This window comes from Argentina silus (genome assembly GCF_951799395.1).
Source record: "Argentina silus genome assembly, chromosome: X".
Classification (NCBI taxonomy): domain Eukaryota; kingdom Metazoa; phylum Chordata; class Actinopteri; order Argentiniformes; family Argentinidae; genus Argentina; species Argentina silus.
In genome coordinates this window covers 31,450,117-31,467,931 of record NC_139653.1, presented here as the reverse complement: position 1 = coordinate 31,467,931, position 17,815 = coordinate 31,450,117, and the positions used below count along the sequence as shown (strand labels likewise).

Genomic DNA, 17,815 nt, shown 5'->3' with positions numbered 1-17,815 from the left:
CAATTCTGAATTTTGCAACATGATGAAATATATTGGAGGACTACTGCCTCTTCCCAGATCCCAACATCTTGTCACAGAGTGACCTTGTCTTTTACAGTAACTACAGTATATAACGTGGGTTTTTGGCTTGGATTGCATCTACTGCGGCCTCCTGACAATGGCCCATAGAAAACTTTGTTTTCTTGCCTGCATCGCTTGCCATTGTAATTACAGTTGGCAGGGGTTTAATCCCTGCACGCAGCCATGCCGTACATGCGGTGTGACATTGCCAAAAGCCACCACAAGGTGGTGAGAAGAGTTATGAAGGATGTTTGAAAAGACAATGGTTTGCCTTATCAGATACATGTACTGTAGATTGGCAAAATCAAGGTTATTATAGCAGCTCATGAATTGCAGATCACGCATTCTCTCACAGCACAGAGAAACAAGGGGAAATGTTTTTAGTGCAGTCTAACCTGAATCAGCGCGAGTCGGCTTTAATAATGTTACAGAATGAAGTTAGGAATTTTCATGCGTGACAGCAGTAAGTACAATATGTTGGGTTTCAGTGGAATTGAAAAACATTTTCAGCAAGGGCAGCTTTCTCTCGTTCACACAATGTAGTAATAACAGTGATGCATTTATTTTGTATACTGTAGAGCTTTTAGAGGGATCGTTTGAAGGGGAGAGTGTGCTGGATACATTTTCGCACCTTTGTTTGTTAATCGGAAACGATCAAGATCGATAAGTTTAGGCTATTTACATACCCATTCCGGGCATGATATTCAAATTTACCCACCCTATATCCATCATGAGGTTGCTACAATAAATGAAAGTTTATAACACAAGTGCACAGGAGAGTAACATTGACGTAATCAAGGTGACAGTGACACATTCAATAATGTCCTGCACAACGTCCTGCATCCCCCTCCCGTTCTCTCAAAGATTACCCTCCATCAACATTACATAAGCCTAACTTTGACTGAAGTCTGTGAGTAGAGACATGCCAAAAGTGAGATTTGTATAGCTCGGATTTCTGTTGTAATGAGACAGGTCTGTTTGCAACAGTTGAGAACAGCTTACACCTAAATCTCGGTTTTCATTTAACCATGGAGCAAATAAAATAATGCAATGTAATCTTGTTTTGTGCACACATTTTTTATCATAATGCCATTGCCTATTTGGGAGGTGCCGTTCAAGATTTTGGGAGGACTATTATTTTAGTTTTGAGCGGTGTTATTTGATTCATATTCCATTCACCCAGGTCGATGTGACATCGATAAGATTAGGCTTCACTTTGCTTGTTGTATTATTCCTTCTCGTGAAATATACTTGCAACATCCCTCCCCCAATAATTCTATTCAAATGCATTTGAGCAGAGTGGGAGTGAGTAAGTGTTAAGGCTCTTTGCTTTGTGAGCACGCTGGGGGTGGGGGGGGGGACAAATTGCCAAAATGTGAGGTTTTCACCTTACTACATGTAATCACTTTGTGTGGTGGTGCGTGATGACAGGCTCCTGCTAGATTGTAGCGCAGGTTTGGATGAGTTGGGATTGATATATTGACAAATATATGCAATGCTCTCATGATCAGAGCTGTTTATCGGGTGCACTCTGGTGAATCAACTTTAGGCCTTGTGTCATTTACCTGAGACTCGATCATTCCATGCTTTTCACTCACACTAAGCACTATGTTATACATTTTAGGCAGCACCCCCTTGTAAAATATACTTCCTACCGTACATCCCTGGACAAATAGCTAAAATGCGAGGTGGTCAGATCAGATTGACACAGTGACAAATATATGCCAAGCTCTCGTGATCAGAGCTGTTTATTTGTTTTGTTCTTGGCATTGCACATGGCATGTAAACAATTTTGATTTGATTCATGAAAGTTCTCATTTCAATCATGTGAAATATGTTCAGCGGGAACTTGCGGTGCCAGAGCAGAAATTGAATGACATGAACTGCGCTCATTGCTTTGTCCTTCAGCCTACTGCATGAAATGTGCAGATTAATCAGGAGTGTTTGTGAACACGCTAACACACTGTAAACATATCCAATATGCTCAATGATGCCTCCTGGTGGTTGTTTTGACGAGGTGAATGACCTTAAAAAAATAAATACAAAAAAATCAAAGGTGCAGTCGCGATATCGTCACAACAGCAGCTCGGCTCTAACCGTCAGCCTACTGTACAGAGACAAGCATTTTGTATTTTGAGAAACAGATTTACAAGAATGAGCATCAGAAGTGCAGTTTGAATCACATTGGGAGATGTCGCTAATTCCACTTTCAGTGTTGCAAGCATCGCGCTCTAGCGATTCATTGTGTTATTGCAAATGCTTAACATAACTTTTCAATGAAGCAATCGGCATCTTTCTCGATGTTTTGCCCAACTAAGCTTTTCATGACCAAAGTTATCGAGTTGTAGTTTCAATTCCTGAATTCTCTCCTTAGGCCTTTTCACTTAACAGTAATGCATTTAGCACATCATTCTGCATGTTCTCCATAGAGGCCTTTTCACTAATCAATAGGCTCGTCGCAAGATCCTCTCACACTTTTGCAAGATAGTAATGCAGATGCTTGTTGACATCTCGCTCGTGGGTAAGATTCTTTTGTTGGTGTCTGTTAAGCAGATATGCAATTGCATATAGAATTAGTTTTTTCTCTGACTTGCTTTTATGAACACCAGTTGTTTGCCAATAATCAAGGATTTCATTCTCAGATGAATTAGCTGTAAAACCATTCTTGTCTTTCTTGTTCAACTTCAGCAATGTGTTTTTAACAGTTACCAAAGCCCATAACTCAATCAATTCATGCACTTCTTTATCTCTTGCCATTGTATTTGTTACACGTGGTGAGTGATTTACCTTACATTATCAAAGCACAGTTCCTTGGGTTTACAATTACCAAATATTTATATTGGTCCTGAGAATAGGCCTTGTTTAAAACACTATTCATGCAGAGTTATCTTTACAAACAATGTGATTATAATACCTGAAGCAATAGACCAATACAACAAATGATAAAAAAAAAGAGAGGGAGAGAAACAAAAACAGACCACATGATCCGTTACTGTCCTTACAACAACATCTGGTACCTCTGTCCAGGACACAGAGGGAGAAAGAATCTTTTCTCTACTTCTGTTCTTATGCCTGACTTCAACCATAGTATTTAAATTAGAGCTGTTTGCAAGGAGAACCAATGAGACCTCATCCTATCAATTATATTCATGACATCACCACATCGACACATTCCTGAGAGCTTGTAAACATCACAGAGAGATCAGTCATTTGGCCCCTCGGGGGAGGGATCTCAAGGAAGGGTGGGCAGAATTGATGTCTCCCCTTCAAGGTTACAGAAACAGTTTTTTTTTTTTAATGAAGTGATTGTGGAATGAGGGATGCCAATGAACACAGTACGCAGATGGAAACTACAGTGAGACTCCGGGTTTCTACTGGTGGTTATCAGTAGAACTAAAGACTGGAACGAAGGCAAACCCATCAATTTATGTGCAGATGAAGTGAATTCCACATTTGAAAGCATTTTCCAGAAAAAGTAAACAGTACTGGGAACTAGACTTTGTTCACCAACCTTGATCTGGATGTATCCGGAGGTTCCTAGAGGGTGGTTTATCAAATTGCTCTAAATTACCTTTGCACAAGTGAGCTTATGTCATCACTTTCAGGGAGGCTGCATTAGTTCCTGCCTGTTTGTAACGTTGGAAGGCTCTTCCCCACGTCACTCGAATCCCTTTTCCTGTCCGCCCAGCTGCTGTGCCACATCAGCGCAGGGTAAACAATTAAGAGGAACAAATAGTGAGAAACCTGAACCCTGAGTCACCACTAAGTTAGAAACGTCAGAGCTAACAACCGTGAACGCACAGAGCTGGCCCAATCTCCTAGGTAATAAAACACAGCAGTGACTACCTCTGTGGCAGTGTGTGCTAATCACTCCTCTCCCTCCTCATGGGCCAAACACACAGGCTGCCTGCCAAACAGCAGTGTACACGCTGTGTACAAGCACCTGTATGAGATTTCATGTTAAGGTTAGCTGTTAAGAGGGATTTTTTTTATTATTCCTTTCAAAATCTTCAGGGATCATTAATGCACTACCAGGCTATTTCTTTCATCTTGTGTTTTTACATACCTTTCCCTGTAGTGAATGTGACAGGGGAAAAATCACCTACTCATCTGTGAAACGCCTAACCTTTACAATGTAGCCGAGCCTACACAGCTCTGTGACCAAAGATGTATTCATCCCTGAAGGGGAAGTAAAATCATAGTTAACCAACCTAAACTTACAATGTGGAATTGTTAACAGAAAATAAATAGGTATCATTGAACAGAAGCACAGAAAAACGTGTTGAGTAAATGAGCCGGTTCTACCTGTCAGTGTGTTGTACTATCAGAGCATAGATGAAGTCTCCATGAGTACCCTACAGTGGGACCAGGGGGCTCAGTCAGAGGCATTCATCCTCAATGTAAGTTTTAGAAGAACGGTCAGGCAGTTGCCATGGCTTTAACTGTGGGGGACTCACTGCTGGAGTCTTAAGCGCAGATCTGAGAGCTGACTATGCTATGACTGACAACTGCCTGAAATAATTTGTGTTGTCAGAGGAAGTGCTTTCATGGTCTATGGAACCTCAGATTTTACACCAGGTTTGTGGTATTAGAGAGAAACCAAAAGTGAACTTCAGTTGTTCTGATGATGTAGGCTACTACATAGAAATGCTAAAAACTGCATGCATGCACATTGCTGCTGCTATTCAAAAGATGCATGTTCTTTATTTTAAAGCTGTGCACTGTCAATAACACAGAAGCAGACTTCTCTGTTTCCCTGCCACCTCCAAGCAACTGCAGCTCCAATGAATGATCTGTTTTGCATTAATTAATAGGGGCAGATGTAAAAGAGGCCTGGAACACTGGGTCTTGCAATTTCACTCCTTTGTTTGTCCCTATATAATGGCTCCCTTTTTATTTTGTCTGTCAGACCACCGGTTGGTGGTCTTTGAGACAAGCAGACATGAGAGAACTCAAGGCTGTGATTGTCGCCAGCACTGGAGCTCTGCTATTGAACTCCCACCACCACCTCATCTCCTCTCACATCGATCAGAGTATTAATAGAAGGTGTACGGCGTGTCGTTCTGTGAATGGGAGAAAGGGAGAATGAGAGGGAGTGAGGGGGAGGGAGAGAGAGAGAAAGGAGGAGGGAGGGAGGGAGTATAACGGAGTCGTGCATGTCAGCCTCTAAAGCAGCGTGGGTCGTTCAGTTCCCTCACGCCATTGTTGTCGTCGAGAAAAAAAAGGCAGAACAAAGGACTCCCCAGATAAGTTGTGGAACCCTGTTACCTTTGCTGGCTGGCTCTCCACATCTCTGAATGTCAACCCTTGAAGGGATATTATTCAAATTACCCAGATAAACATGTACAAAAAAGGTATGGAGCAGACACGCAGTGACTAACAGATTCGAGAAGGAAACCGAGACTGAGGGAGAGAATTCAGAAGCTCTTTCTGGTAGAATCTCCCCTGTTCTCAAATTTTTGGCCTCCTTTCCTGGGCTCAACCTCCCCCTAACCGGAGACTGCAGGCACTGCCGATAAGCTCTGTCGTCCTCTCTCTCTCTGACGGTGTGGTGCGGACATCACCGTGGCTTATTTGTTGAAGGGGTTGCCGTGGAGACTGGTGGCAGGGAGGCTGCGCTGGAGCCAGAGGCAGGAGAGAGGGAGCCGTCTGCAGCAGAGAGCTCCGCTGTGGAGCAGACGAGGCTGAGCCAGGCTCTCTGCAAACATGGGCTTCACGCCACGCGTCCTGTGAAGGCTACCGCCAGCCAGCCAGCACTGAAACCGAGCCCCATCCACCCCCACAGCGCCTGCTGCAGCAGTCATCTTTCTGGCAGTCTCTTCTCTGATTTTGTGCGGGGGGTCAGTGTGGAAGTGGAGGGAGTAGAGGTTCAGTCGGGCCCGATGTGCTGGCATCGCATGTCAGGTGGTTTGTCATGAGGGCTGGGTGAAGAGGGATTGGGTCTCTTGGACCCTGGAGCATTGGGAGGGTCGTCCTTTTCTGTGACCGTGCGAACAGCGACGCCTGAATGAGAAAAAGCAATGCGGGCAACAGTAAGTAGCAGTCAGATCTTTGTCTTGAAGGGTGCGTTGTTGTTGTTGTTGTTAATGGTGATGTGGAAAATCACTGGATGTTTTTTTATAGGGGTAGAGATCAGTTGTAAGTTCTTAGTGGAAGTGTTTGCTTCGCACAGAAATGGGGGAGTGGAGAGCAAACAAGTGCACGCACGCGCACACACACACATGCACTTATACACACACCAGTGGGGAGTGCCTTGACTTTGATTCAATTAGACCTCCCTTGGCCACCCCTTCCTAGTGTGCTCTTACACTTGCACTGCTACACTCACTGCCGCTGCGTGTGTGTGTGTGTGTGTGTGTGTGTGTGTGTGTGTGGCATGTGTGCGCGGCATGTGTGCGCGGCAGTCAAAGGGCTCCTCCATCTCCCAGCCAAGCTTATGAATGGGAGCAATGTCAGGGATTGAGATGCTCATGATGGCTGTGCTGGGAGAGAGTCACAGTCAGACCCCTATGCCATGGGAGTCTATGTTCTATGACAGCGACTTCCACAAGAGCGAGGTAACCAGCGCCCACACACACAGCAGAGCTGCACAAGCCTAATTACACGCAGTGATTTTTACCAGACAAGATCAAATGGAGGGGAAAGGTTTGTGAGGGTACAGTTTTGACAAGTTATTATAATGAAGTAACCCAGAGTAGTAAAGATGACGAGTGATGCCAATTGGAAATTCTGAGGTTATATTGGTTGTTTTATTGTTTTAATTAAATTAAATTATGATCAACATGAAATTGTATTTGTCTTGTCCCATTAATCTGTTGGGAGGAAACAATGTGTCTCTTTTAAATCTTAAAATGTATTCTGTAATATTCTGATATTAAGGAGTGGTCATATTTAGCAGGGGGGCTGAATGAGTAGTATTTCCCTGCTGTCGCTGCCCTTGGGTTGCACAGGACCACTTATCTCTATCTCTTTGATTAGTCTATGTTAGTTATTTCTGATTTTAAAGTTTTTGATTGGAGACCAAATTATTGAGAAACAGTTACCAGAACCCGAACGGTAGTCAGGCTAATCAGAAAATAAAACATACACAAACTGTAATCCTATATGTTACACAATGCTTATTAGCTATTTGAAAAAAATGTGGGGTCAGCTCTCATTTTGTTGTTAAACTCTAGTTTATTTGTGGGTTTATATGTTTTACTAGAATTTCAACAGGCTATTTGAGTAGTTGAGACAACAGTACAAACTCTGTAAGTCTGCAGGGAAAGGCTTAGCTTCTTTCAGATTTTCAGTGATTACAATACTTTTATCACACACAGTTTCCTTGTACTCCTTGTAGTCTGAGATATCTCTGAAAAGTATATTTAAATACCATCTGAACATGTAATATTTCCAAAGGTCAAAAAATGGAACAGCATTGTCTATTATTCAGTTAAATTGATTTTCTTTGGGTCAGTTCACAAAAACTCATGTTTAAGACCAAGTTCAACGGCAACCCCTTCAACAAATAAGCCACGGTGATGTCCGCACCACACCGTCAGAGAGAGAGAGGACGACAGAGTTCCAAGCTTTAATGAAACTTGAGATTTTTTTTTGTGTGTTTTTTTTCTTTCATACAAATGATGTTACTCTGTACTCCAAGGAAATCAATGTGACATCAAATGTTAATAAGTAACTAAACAATTTTCATGTGTACCCTAACTCATTAGCCTATTTTATTTTCTATCCAGCCATTTTCAAATGCGTTGCTTATAAATTGCTTTTTCTTGGACTAGCTGCTATAAGTTAATTAAGAAAATGTCCCTCTTCCTCAGCCCTCATCATTGACGTAGAGTGACATTCACTTTGTCAGACAAGCTATTTCCGTTGCTTTTTTCTCAGAATTGGTCAGGTTTCCTGTGTGAGCTTTAGTTTCGGGTTCATGTAGCCTACAATAAACACCGTCTCCACATTATGTCCATCTTATTCGAATGAATGTGGAGGAGAGAGAAATGAGTGGTTGTCTATGGAACATGTTTCTCTTATGTGTAGGGACACCATTGAAACTGGAATTTCAGACCTGTAGCATAGGCAGACCTTGGACTTGGGGTTTTCCTCTGACTTCTGGGGGCAACCCAATGCTTTGATTTAGCTATCAGACTAACCAGACACTTGTTGGCTTTTCTTGCTATTCATGCTATTTTTAAATCCACCTGGCAGATATAGAATATTCTAATATGTTCTCCTTTTGGGTTAAATAAATACAGCCACTTGTTGTTTTTTTATGTACATGATGAAAGGGGTAGAGGGGTACTATCATAAAGTAGAATCAAGGAAGGTTGAACACAGGGTTGATGTTCCAGGGGTTTAGTGTTTGTTTTTTGGACTCTTTTATTGTCCAAAAAAGAGTTGTCCTTGTGTGTGGTCAGTGGTAAGCATGCCTGTGTTTGACTGCTCCCCTCTGTTTTCACAGGTAATCCTGGTTCAGGTAAACCCAGGTGAGGCCTTCACTATTCGACGAGAGGATGGTCAGTATCAGTGTATCACAGGTAAGAAACACTAACTACTGTCTACATTTTGTTTTCCACATGATTTGAGGGAATATTAAGTAATCAGTACTTTTTCTCTGATAACCCATTTCCTGCAGTTCAAAATATGTGGCAGTTTTGTTTCCATCTCCTTTCTCTACCATGTCTACATAGCTGATGTGAATTCCATTTCAGTCAATGACTTTGCTGCCCTAATGTGACTTGGCAGGCTTCTGTGACTGTTTAATTTGACAGATGATTGAATGAGCCATGTACTGATACATTAATCATAATGTAAAATCAAGGTTTGCTGTAATTGCAGTGTGTTGGTAGTGCAGTCATAACAGAGACAGAGTTTGAATGAGATATGTTACACATGGTTATTTGTCCTACTGGCAATCGTTTCATTTTGCTCTATTGTTTGTAATTGCACAGGCTTTGTGACTGCAAAAACGCATGCAATGAAACTGCCTTGGCAGTTCTAGTGAAAGACAGCTGGAGTAGTGGGAGGAAGTAGAATGGCAGGACAGTAATTGTAAATGATTATGATACATTGCAGGTTCATGGGGGAGTATTGATTTGAAAATTATTTCTTTTGTTTGTAGTATTCGATACATTATTGACAGATGTCAACATATTGATGTGGGGTGGTTTACCAGCACTTTTGTCAGTCGAAAATCGAATTCAAGTATGGAGAGATAATGGCTGTTTGATTATCCATTGAGACCACATATAGCCTAGTAGAAATGATTGTTGGCTATTTGATTGATTGTTTTGTGAGACCTAAGCATTCATTACGGTAATAAGTCTTTTGGTCATGTTCTGTGACCTTTTCAGAGAGGCAGTGGATGTAGTGTTGACATAGTGTGTGAAGGTGGGTCAGTGTTGTGACAGGCCTGGGTTTATGGATTCAGATATCCTTCATTTATTATAACATTCCAGAAACACACAGACATATAGCTGAAACCCATGGAAAGGTTCATTAAAGCTTGATCCTCCTCCCCATCCCAGCCCCAACATAGCCCCATGATGAGCTGAGTAAACTGTCCTAATAGATGATGAGCTGAGTGAACTGTCCTAATAGATGATGAGCTGAGTGAACTGTCCTAATAGGGAGCGAGGTGCACAGTCCTTCTATCATAGTAGAAACAAAGAACTCGGAGGAGCATCACATAGATGAGCTCCTAACTGGTCTGTCACACGTTAGTGACGTGAATGGAGGGATGACTCACCGCTCATGGTGCAGGGAGTGTGTGTGTGTGTGTGTGTGTGTGTGTGTGTGTGTGTGTGTGTGTGTGTGTGTGTGTGTGTGTGTGTGTGTGTGTGTGTGTGTGTGTGTGTGTGTGTGTGTGTGTGTGTGTGTGGTAACCCTTAACCTCAGAATGTGCTGGAGGGGGAAATGTGATACAGCTGAGAAACCAGAAGGAACTGGTTTACGCCTCTTTTTTTGGGCTTGTTCTATCCTAGATCTATTTGTGTATTCATTCATGTATTTATAGCAGCTGGATGTGCGTAATTGCTACGTGTTTGTGCCTGACTGCATGACAGGCTGCTTGATATGAAGAGGCAATCTTGTAAAAAGGGGTAAAAAATAAAATGCCTTTTGCTTTAAGACATACATGGGGGGGGGGGGGGGGGGGGTAGCAGGGAAGCTAATTAAAATGCCCATTTAGCATCCTGCAGCTTGCTATCTCCCTGCCACGAGGGGTTCTCTGCGTGCCAGGAATGAAGCGATAATGTCTGCCCAGCTACCCTGGTCACACTCTCAACTCGCTCCTCAAACCTACCATCACACCCCCACCCTCCAGCGCCCCACTCCTGTGTTGGCCCTCCTTGGCGCCTGGCAGGGTGGAGGTGGTTGAGGCCAGAAGCATTGAGGGGGGGTGATACCTGATAAGCCCGGCGACTGATGCAGCAACTCAGCATCAGGGACCATTGGGTTGATTAGATCCACTTCTTTATCTGACTCACTCCGCCGGTGATTCACGTCACTTTGGGTGATTCAGTCTCTGTTTAATGGCTAAGAGCACCCTCTAGTCGCAGGGAGGCGTTTTCCACAGGGCTTTTTGAATGTGATGGTGATGGGCTTTCTCTAAAAAAGCCAAGAGAGTGACTCTGGGACATTGACAAAATGCTGAAGAGGGACTCTGTGTGCACCTGGCTTGGATGAGAGTCAGCACCCTTACTGCCAAAGCCTTCTGTCTCTGTTCTCTTTGAGACATTCAATGTCCTTTCCACCCTGTTTGCTCACATGACCCATGTCAGCCAAGCCATCGTTTTGAAACACATCCTCCTCGCCAAGTGGCAGCCATTCTCAGCCATTTTCCATTGGAGGGACTTAAGCCTGTCATCCTGTCATGTGGCTGAGATGAGCAACAGCATGGCCGTATGGGCCCTGTGCTCTTGAAAATCAGACACTGTGGGGTCAGAGGGCACTCTGCTGTTGATAAGGCCTGAGAATCCCTCACACCATTAACCCACAGAGGGAGGCCTGCTCAACTAGAACCACAGCATGAGGAAGCACAATAGAGACCAGATCAGACTGCCTCACAAGCAGACAATTCTCTTCTAAAAGTAAAGAGCTTTGAAATAAAATAAGAAAAATCAACATATACCCTACCCCTACAAGGTCAGTGCCCACACACAGCCACATGCATACTGTTCATTCACAGCCTCTGCATTGAGTATACATCTTGGCTATTTCGTATTTATGCGTGTTAAAGAACCACCTACACATTGGCAAGTGAGTGGGCAGCAAGGACAGGCAGAGATCACAGAATGGGGGTTTGCATCATGGGGCTGCCAGTGCTGGTGTAGGTGCTCCAGTGCTCAGCTCATGGTCTGGCTATGAATAACCTCGGCTCCCAATCTCCCAGTTCTTCTCACCTTCGGAAAGCCTGGGGAGGTTCGAGGCAGAAAGTTGCTACAGAGGGGTGGAGTCCAATAACCAAATTATGATTCCAGGAAAAATGGTGATGGCTAACACTGACTAATTTGCTATTTTCAAGAGTAATAAAAAAGGAGAGGGGGTTATTATTCTTGAAACATCACTTCTGCTCAAAGCCAATCAAAATGTGAACTCTTGCATCTGCTCACAACCAGCGTTCCATCCAAGCGAGATCAGCTAATCTAAAGTTCTCCAAACCTCCAAAGGAGGCAGGAGAACCACGTGATTTGGATTAGTGATAACTACGCAAGACTAGGCTATGAAGACTACCACTATTCAAGACAGTCAGTATGATTAATTATTACCTCGATACTTTAAAGAAACATCCTCACTCACATATTACACAGGTTATACTGAACATTCCATGCATGAACACACACTTAGCCTACACCCCCAAAGACACACACACACACACACACACACACACACACAATGTTCATTCACAGCATCTGCAGTGAGTGGCTTTCAGAATGAACGAGCTTGTGACTCATTCTCTCACTGCTATCCTGCTGCCAGAAAGGAGAGAAGGTGGAGGGGGGGGGGTTGGAGGGGGTGAAATGTAGAAGCACCCTTTGTTTTTGTGTTGGTTATGGAGGGGGTGGGGTGCTGAGAGAGGGCAAGGCCAAGTCAATAGTATTTTTATTTGTTACATCATCCACTGTGTGATGCTGGCTTTGCATAATAGAAGGGACACGCACCCCTGTCTTCCAAATAAATCTAAGGAGGTGTAGTATGGAATTAGAGTCTCCACATCCCACAGTCTAATAGCATCCCACAGTATTAACAAATTGGTCCCCTGTGGGCATTGTCTTTCTCTGGGTTTCCATCCATGTCTCTTTTTGTAAGGGCTGAGAGCAGGAGGAGTGCTTCATGTTGTGGGAAATAAAGTAGTAGCCTACCCTTTGTCCTTTCCTCCTGCTGTTCCTTTTTTCTTTATTTCTTTTTTCTTTTCTTTTTTTTATAACAAACTCACATGCAAAATGACTGCATTGAAAACTTCTTTAGCTAACTCCATGTTATCATATCATGCAATGTATATAAATCGTGGTGCAAACAAGAAGTCACGGATGGAAGTGGAGGGTCATCTCGAGAGACGTGAAAGGTTTAGGGTGGTGAAGACTTGCTGACAACTTCCCAACCGTCCCTATTTCTTACTAGGGTTGTTAATGATTAATCATCGTTGTTAAGAATTTGATCGATCAAGCATATCAAAATAAACAATGAAATTTAATAACTTGGGGTCTCGTCTCAAACTGAAAGAGTGGGAGCTTTTGGTGAAATCAATTATTTAAATTCAACACGAGGGCACCATGTAATGAGGAGACAGACACCTACACCACAGTCATTCAACCAAAATGAAACGGGACCATTTCATCCTTAAAGACAACACTGCAAATATTGCGAAACTTTGTTAAAATACAATACCACAACAAGCCCCATGATGTACCACCTGAAAAGCCAGTATCCGACTGTCTTGGCTGGTGGTGCATCCTCCTAACCAACGATCACATCAGTGTTAGCCGGCAGGAGGATGTGTGATGGGCAACGGGTAGAGAGAATCACACAAAGGCTGTGTAAAATGATTGAAAAAGATTTGATGCCCATTAATACAGTAGACAGCGAGGGTTTTCGGGCCAGGATATCGCATCCCATCCCGAGGCACAATCACCAGCTGCATTGTATCGAGATTCAGAGAGATGAAGGGAGAGCTTCATATATTAAAGCTAGCTTCAGCCGAAAGGGTGGCTCTACCTACCAACTGTTGGACCACACTGACAACAGTGTAGCGAGAACAGAGCAGCGAGATCACGGTAACAGCCCACTACATTGACGAGAACTGGTAGGTACAATCAGCTGTCCTGCTTACAGAAAGTATGCCAGAGACATAGGGCTGGCAACTTGGCAGAGAAGTTGAAGGAGGCTGTGCAGGCATGGGGACTAGCTGGTCAAGTCATAGCTTGCGTCCATGCCAACGCAAGTAATATAGCGGCGGCCAACAGTCCCACATGAGTGGACTGGTACTGTTTGCTTCGCGCACACCTTGCAGCTGGCCATCGACAGTGGATTTGCAGTCTGTGTACTGGGTCATTGTTGCAGCTGGCAAACTGGTGAGGCATTTCAATCGCAGCACCCCTGATACTAAAGTGCTGGAGGCCAAGCAGCAACAAATGAGACTGCCAACGCACAATCATGCTAGACAAGATGGATGTCTGAGATGTTTGTAAGGCTGGTGGAGCAGTGGTGGGCTGTGACCGCTCTTTCTCTGATCGCACCATGACCAAACTCCAAGAGGCCAGGCTTCTCAAGCTGAAGAATAAATACTGGCAGTCCAGAGAACTGCGCATCAACCTGCTGGGAGAGGCCACACCAATGCTATGGCACTACTCCTGGGGGAACAACACTGTCCTCGCCACCAGTGACTTCGAAACAGAGTTCGAAAACTTTCTGCGGGACATTCCCCCACCTCTGGATGTAAATCCCCAGACTGGTGGAGACAGATTCCCTACAGTGGCAAACAGGCTGCACACACGACTCACCCCTAAGCATGTTAACATGCTAATATTATTAAATAAAAACCAGTAGGTAAGCAGGGGTGAGTCAGCTAAAATTTAGCCGACTGCTTGTAAAATTGTAAAAGATGTAGCCTGTCACAAAATATAACATTGTATCACACCTGGATTGGAACTTGTATAAATAATGCGGCAAAGAATGCAGCAATTTTACGAGCCGTCGGCTATATTTTTAGCCCTTCATGATTCTAGGTTTTTGTTTTGCTGTCAAAATAAATAAAGATTTGATCATTGAAAACACATTTTTCGATTAAGGACATTGCTTAAAATTTGAAACCCTATTTCTTACCCCAGAAACTCAATCGAGAAATGAGATTCTGGCTTCCGAGATGACCCACGGACCTCATCCATGTCACTGGGGTCATGGGTCCTGAGTGTGGCACAGAAACAATGCGGATGTTATGAAATATTCAGCATTTAGCCCCAGTTTACTAGACCAAAAAGGCATTCCTATTTAATTGATCTGTTCTTTACCTAAGGGTGTCCTCCCGTAGGCCCTGGTCTGCTGATTTTAAACAGAAGCGTTCTCGCCCCCTGCCTGGGCTCTCCGACAACATGTCAGTTAGCAGCCAGTCAGTGTGATCAGACACAGTGTGTTCATCCCTGCCTCTGTAATCTGCTAATGGAATGTTACGCTTATAGCAAATTACTACCCTCTTAACTGATGGCAGGGCTTTTCCCCTACAAGTTGTAGAAAATTGTGCCGTGACATGCACAAGAAAACAGACCAAATCTGTCACTGACTCTTGCTTAAGAATGAGGTTGGGATTTTAATTTGCAATTAGTACTTCTATTTTATCAGGAGGCCTGATTCTATTAATCAGCCTCCTCCCCTCCCTTGGCTGTAATTATTAACCTCAGTCAGTTGGTCCTCTGGCCTTGCCTATCTTCTCTGCTCCTCTGTGTATTTGTGAGACACTTTATTAACTCTAATTATTAATCCAGTCGGCTCCTAGCTACTCCTTTGCCTCACAGTTTAATGTGCTTCTGATGGCTGACAAGCCTCATTTGAGGCAATATTTCTGCCCGAGATCTGTCTCCCAGTCTCGCTCCCTGTTTCTCACTCCATCTTTCTCCATTGATATTGTACCCCTTATCTCTCATCTAGTCCCCTCTACCTCTCTCTGACTCATAGAGAGCATTGGCAGACATGGCTGAAGTTGGGGCAGTATTCTGTCAAGTCCACTATTCACTTTCTCCTTGTAGTGTTATGCCTAATGGAGATCTAACTGAGAAACTGTTGCACTAATGCAAGGCCCTTTTTAGCTTTCTCTTGGTTGGATGGGTATGTAGGCAGTAGGCAATTCCCTTGTCTGTGCTTTAGTTGTAATGATTTTCTTCTTGTATTGTCACTATAGCATGTGCCATTACACCCTCCTCTACCCTTACATGAATTGTCTTGAATTTGTAATTTGAATTTGTTAGTCTGTAATTGAAATTTGACTTAGTCTTTATAAGGGGTTATAAATGCCACAAGGCGTGATGAGCTGAGGTGGTGGAGTCATACTGGAATTTGTTCTGATGTATCATTTCCCGACAAGCTTTACCTCGACTGTGTGTGTTTGGCCCCTGTTGAATCTCTTCCCTGGCCCTCACACAGCTCCTGACAATTATCCCCTCTCCCTGCGGTAACATCTACCCCTCCTCCAGACTTGATTAGAGCAGAGGAGGTGCTCTGTTAGTGGAGATGGCCCTCTCTAAGAGGGAAGTGAGGCGGACTATGTGATGTTGACTGGAGATGATGGTGTTCCCAAAGTGTTGCTTGGCCACTGTTTACTCTCCCAGGAGGGCGGCTTGTTTGTGGTTATTCTTGGCGCAGCCTCCCGTTTGTGGAAGCCTGATGTTTTTCTCAAAGCTGCTTCCTCTGGAAGGCTGGCACTGCGTGGACACGTCAGCGCAGCCAATGCTTCAGTTGGCTCAGGGGGAGGGGGATGGCCTTTTGTGTCTGATCCGTGTCAGCACTTGTGCGTCAGTCTGATGTAAAAGAGTGGGTGTTTTATTTTTTTTCCCATTCACTCCAACCCTCACCCATTTCTCTCTGTCTCTTCCTCTCCCTTTTGGTCTCTCTCTCCACTATGTCGCCTTTCCCCTCTCTACCTCCCCCACACCCCTCTTTTCTCCTGATTTTCCTCTCCCCACCCTCTCCAACACATAACGGTGTACACAAAGCATTTTCACTGCAAACAGTCGAGTATGGATCTATGTGATTCATCAGACCTGTTGCTGGGCTATGGCAGAACTAACAGGAGCTGCCTCCATCAGGCAGGTGTGCAGCCAAGCCCATGTGTCGTTCTCTGTTTATCTCAAAGCAAATGGAGTCAATGGAGAAAAGCAGTGTGTCTTTTGAACTCCCACACAAGATGATATTGTAATCTGAAATCAATGGGTCTAACTCTGTGGAGTCTGCTCAGCAGTATTTGGTCAGGTAGAGCTCTCCCACGCTCCCTGTTTGCAGATGATCCTTATACAACCTTTCTTCTAAGGTTTGAAAATGACTCATTGCCCAACAATTATACTTAAATGGGCCTCAAAGGTCTAATATTTCTCTCTCTGTCAAAGTAAGTAGCCTTAGGCTTGTCTACCTAAATAGACGTAGGCCTAATGATATTGAGATTTGAACACCCCTTAATTTATGGATTTTTTTGCATCAAAATTATTTTGTCAAAACGAATTTTGGTTAAACGTGCCATTTACATTTAGATGGCAGATCACAAATGGCCTTTGAACAAATCTCTCTTTGCAGAGACTTCTATGTAAAGGGCATTATGATCCTGCACCCTGTGGATTTCTGGGTGGACTGACCCAGAAGTGTCTCTGGTTAGTGTGACCCAGCTGTTCTCTCTCTTCATACAGTAAGAGCCTAAAATGATGTGGAATGATTACTGCAAAATAAACATCCTGACTACTCCTGGATTTTGAACTGTTACATTGTGTAGCAGAGTGTCAGATGTTTACATATAATATGAGATTTTTTACATATTTGTGTGTGTGTGTGTGTGTGTGTGTGTGTGTGTGTGTGTGTTGTAGGAGGCATGAATCTCTCCCTGCTATGTTGTTTGCTGAGGTGTATTTCCTCCACCCACCTGTTGCCAACATTGCCCAGAGAGGTGGAGCCTGGAGGTCTTACCACTGTGGAGGGGGAGGAGAGAGTACTGTAACAGCTAGTCTGTATGTGGGCCTCTAGGCCTTACTGAAAACACTGCCTGCTCGTCTTCATGGTCTAGTCAAAGAGTTGTCCTTCATATTGTGAATGTATAGACTACACTCTAGTCTATACATTCACAATATGAAGGACAACTCTTTGTCTCCAGGACAATCAGGAGGTCAGTGTGTTGGTTTCTCAAACTCCCTAGTGATGGAGCACTTTAGCCCTGGTGTTCATCTCAAGGGCTGTTGTGAGTGGAGGAATGTGAAAAAGAAAGTGCTAGCCGAGTTCCCTCTCCAAGGACTTGTGCTGAGCTGTCACTTCTCTGGGTTGCTGCACTGGCCTCCACAGCCACGCAGGAACTTTGTTGTTTCTCAGCACTTTTCGAAAGTGGTCGCTTGTGTTTGCCAAAATGTTAATGGCAGTTTCTATAGCAGTTTTTCCTCTTAGGTATTTTAAATCTGTTGTTTGAAAAAGGGCCATTTCAGAAGGAATCACTGCAGTCTGTACAAGGATACTTTCCCGTGATAAAATTAACTGCAGAGAAAGTGCTTTCATTCAAGTTCGGGTTTTGTGTTGTTTTGAT

At 43.7% G+C, this 17,815-nt stretch overlaps 1 protein-coding gene across 1 annotated transcript in view; it reads left to right on the top strand.

Annotated features, from left to right (window-relative positions):
• Positions 1-17,815, top strand: part of fndc3a (fibronectin type III domain containing 3A) — a 52,965-nt gene that overhangs the window by 13,631 nt on the left and 21,519 nt on the right. The window contains exon 3 of the mRNA XM_083695346.1: positions 8,513-8,588. Coding sequence (XP_083551472.1) covers positions 8,513-8,588 — 76 coding nt within the window. The remainder of the gene's footprint in view (positions 1-8,512; positions 8,589-17,815) is intronic.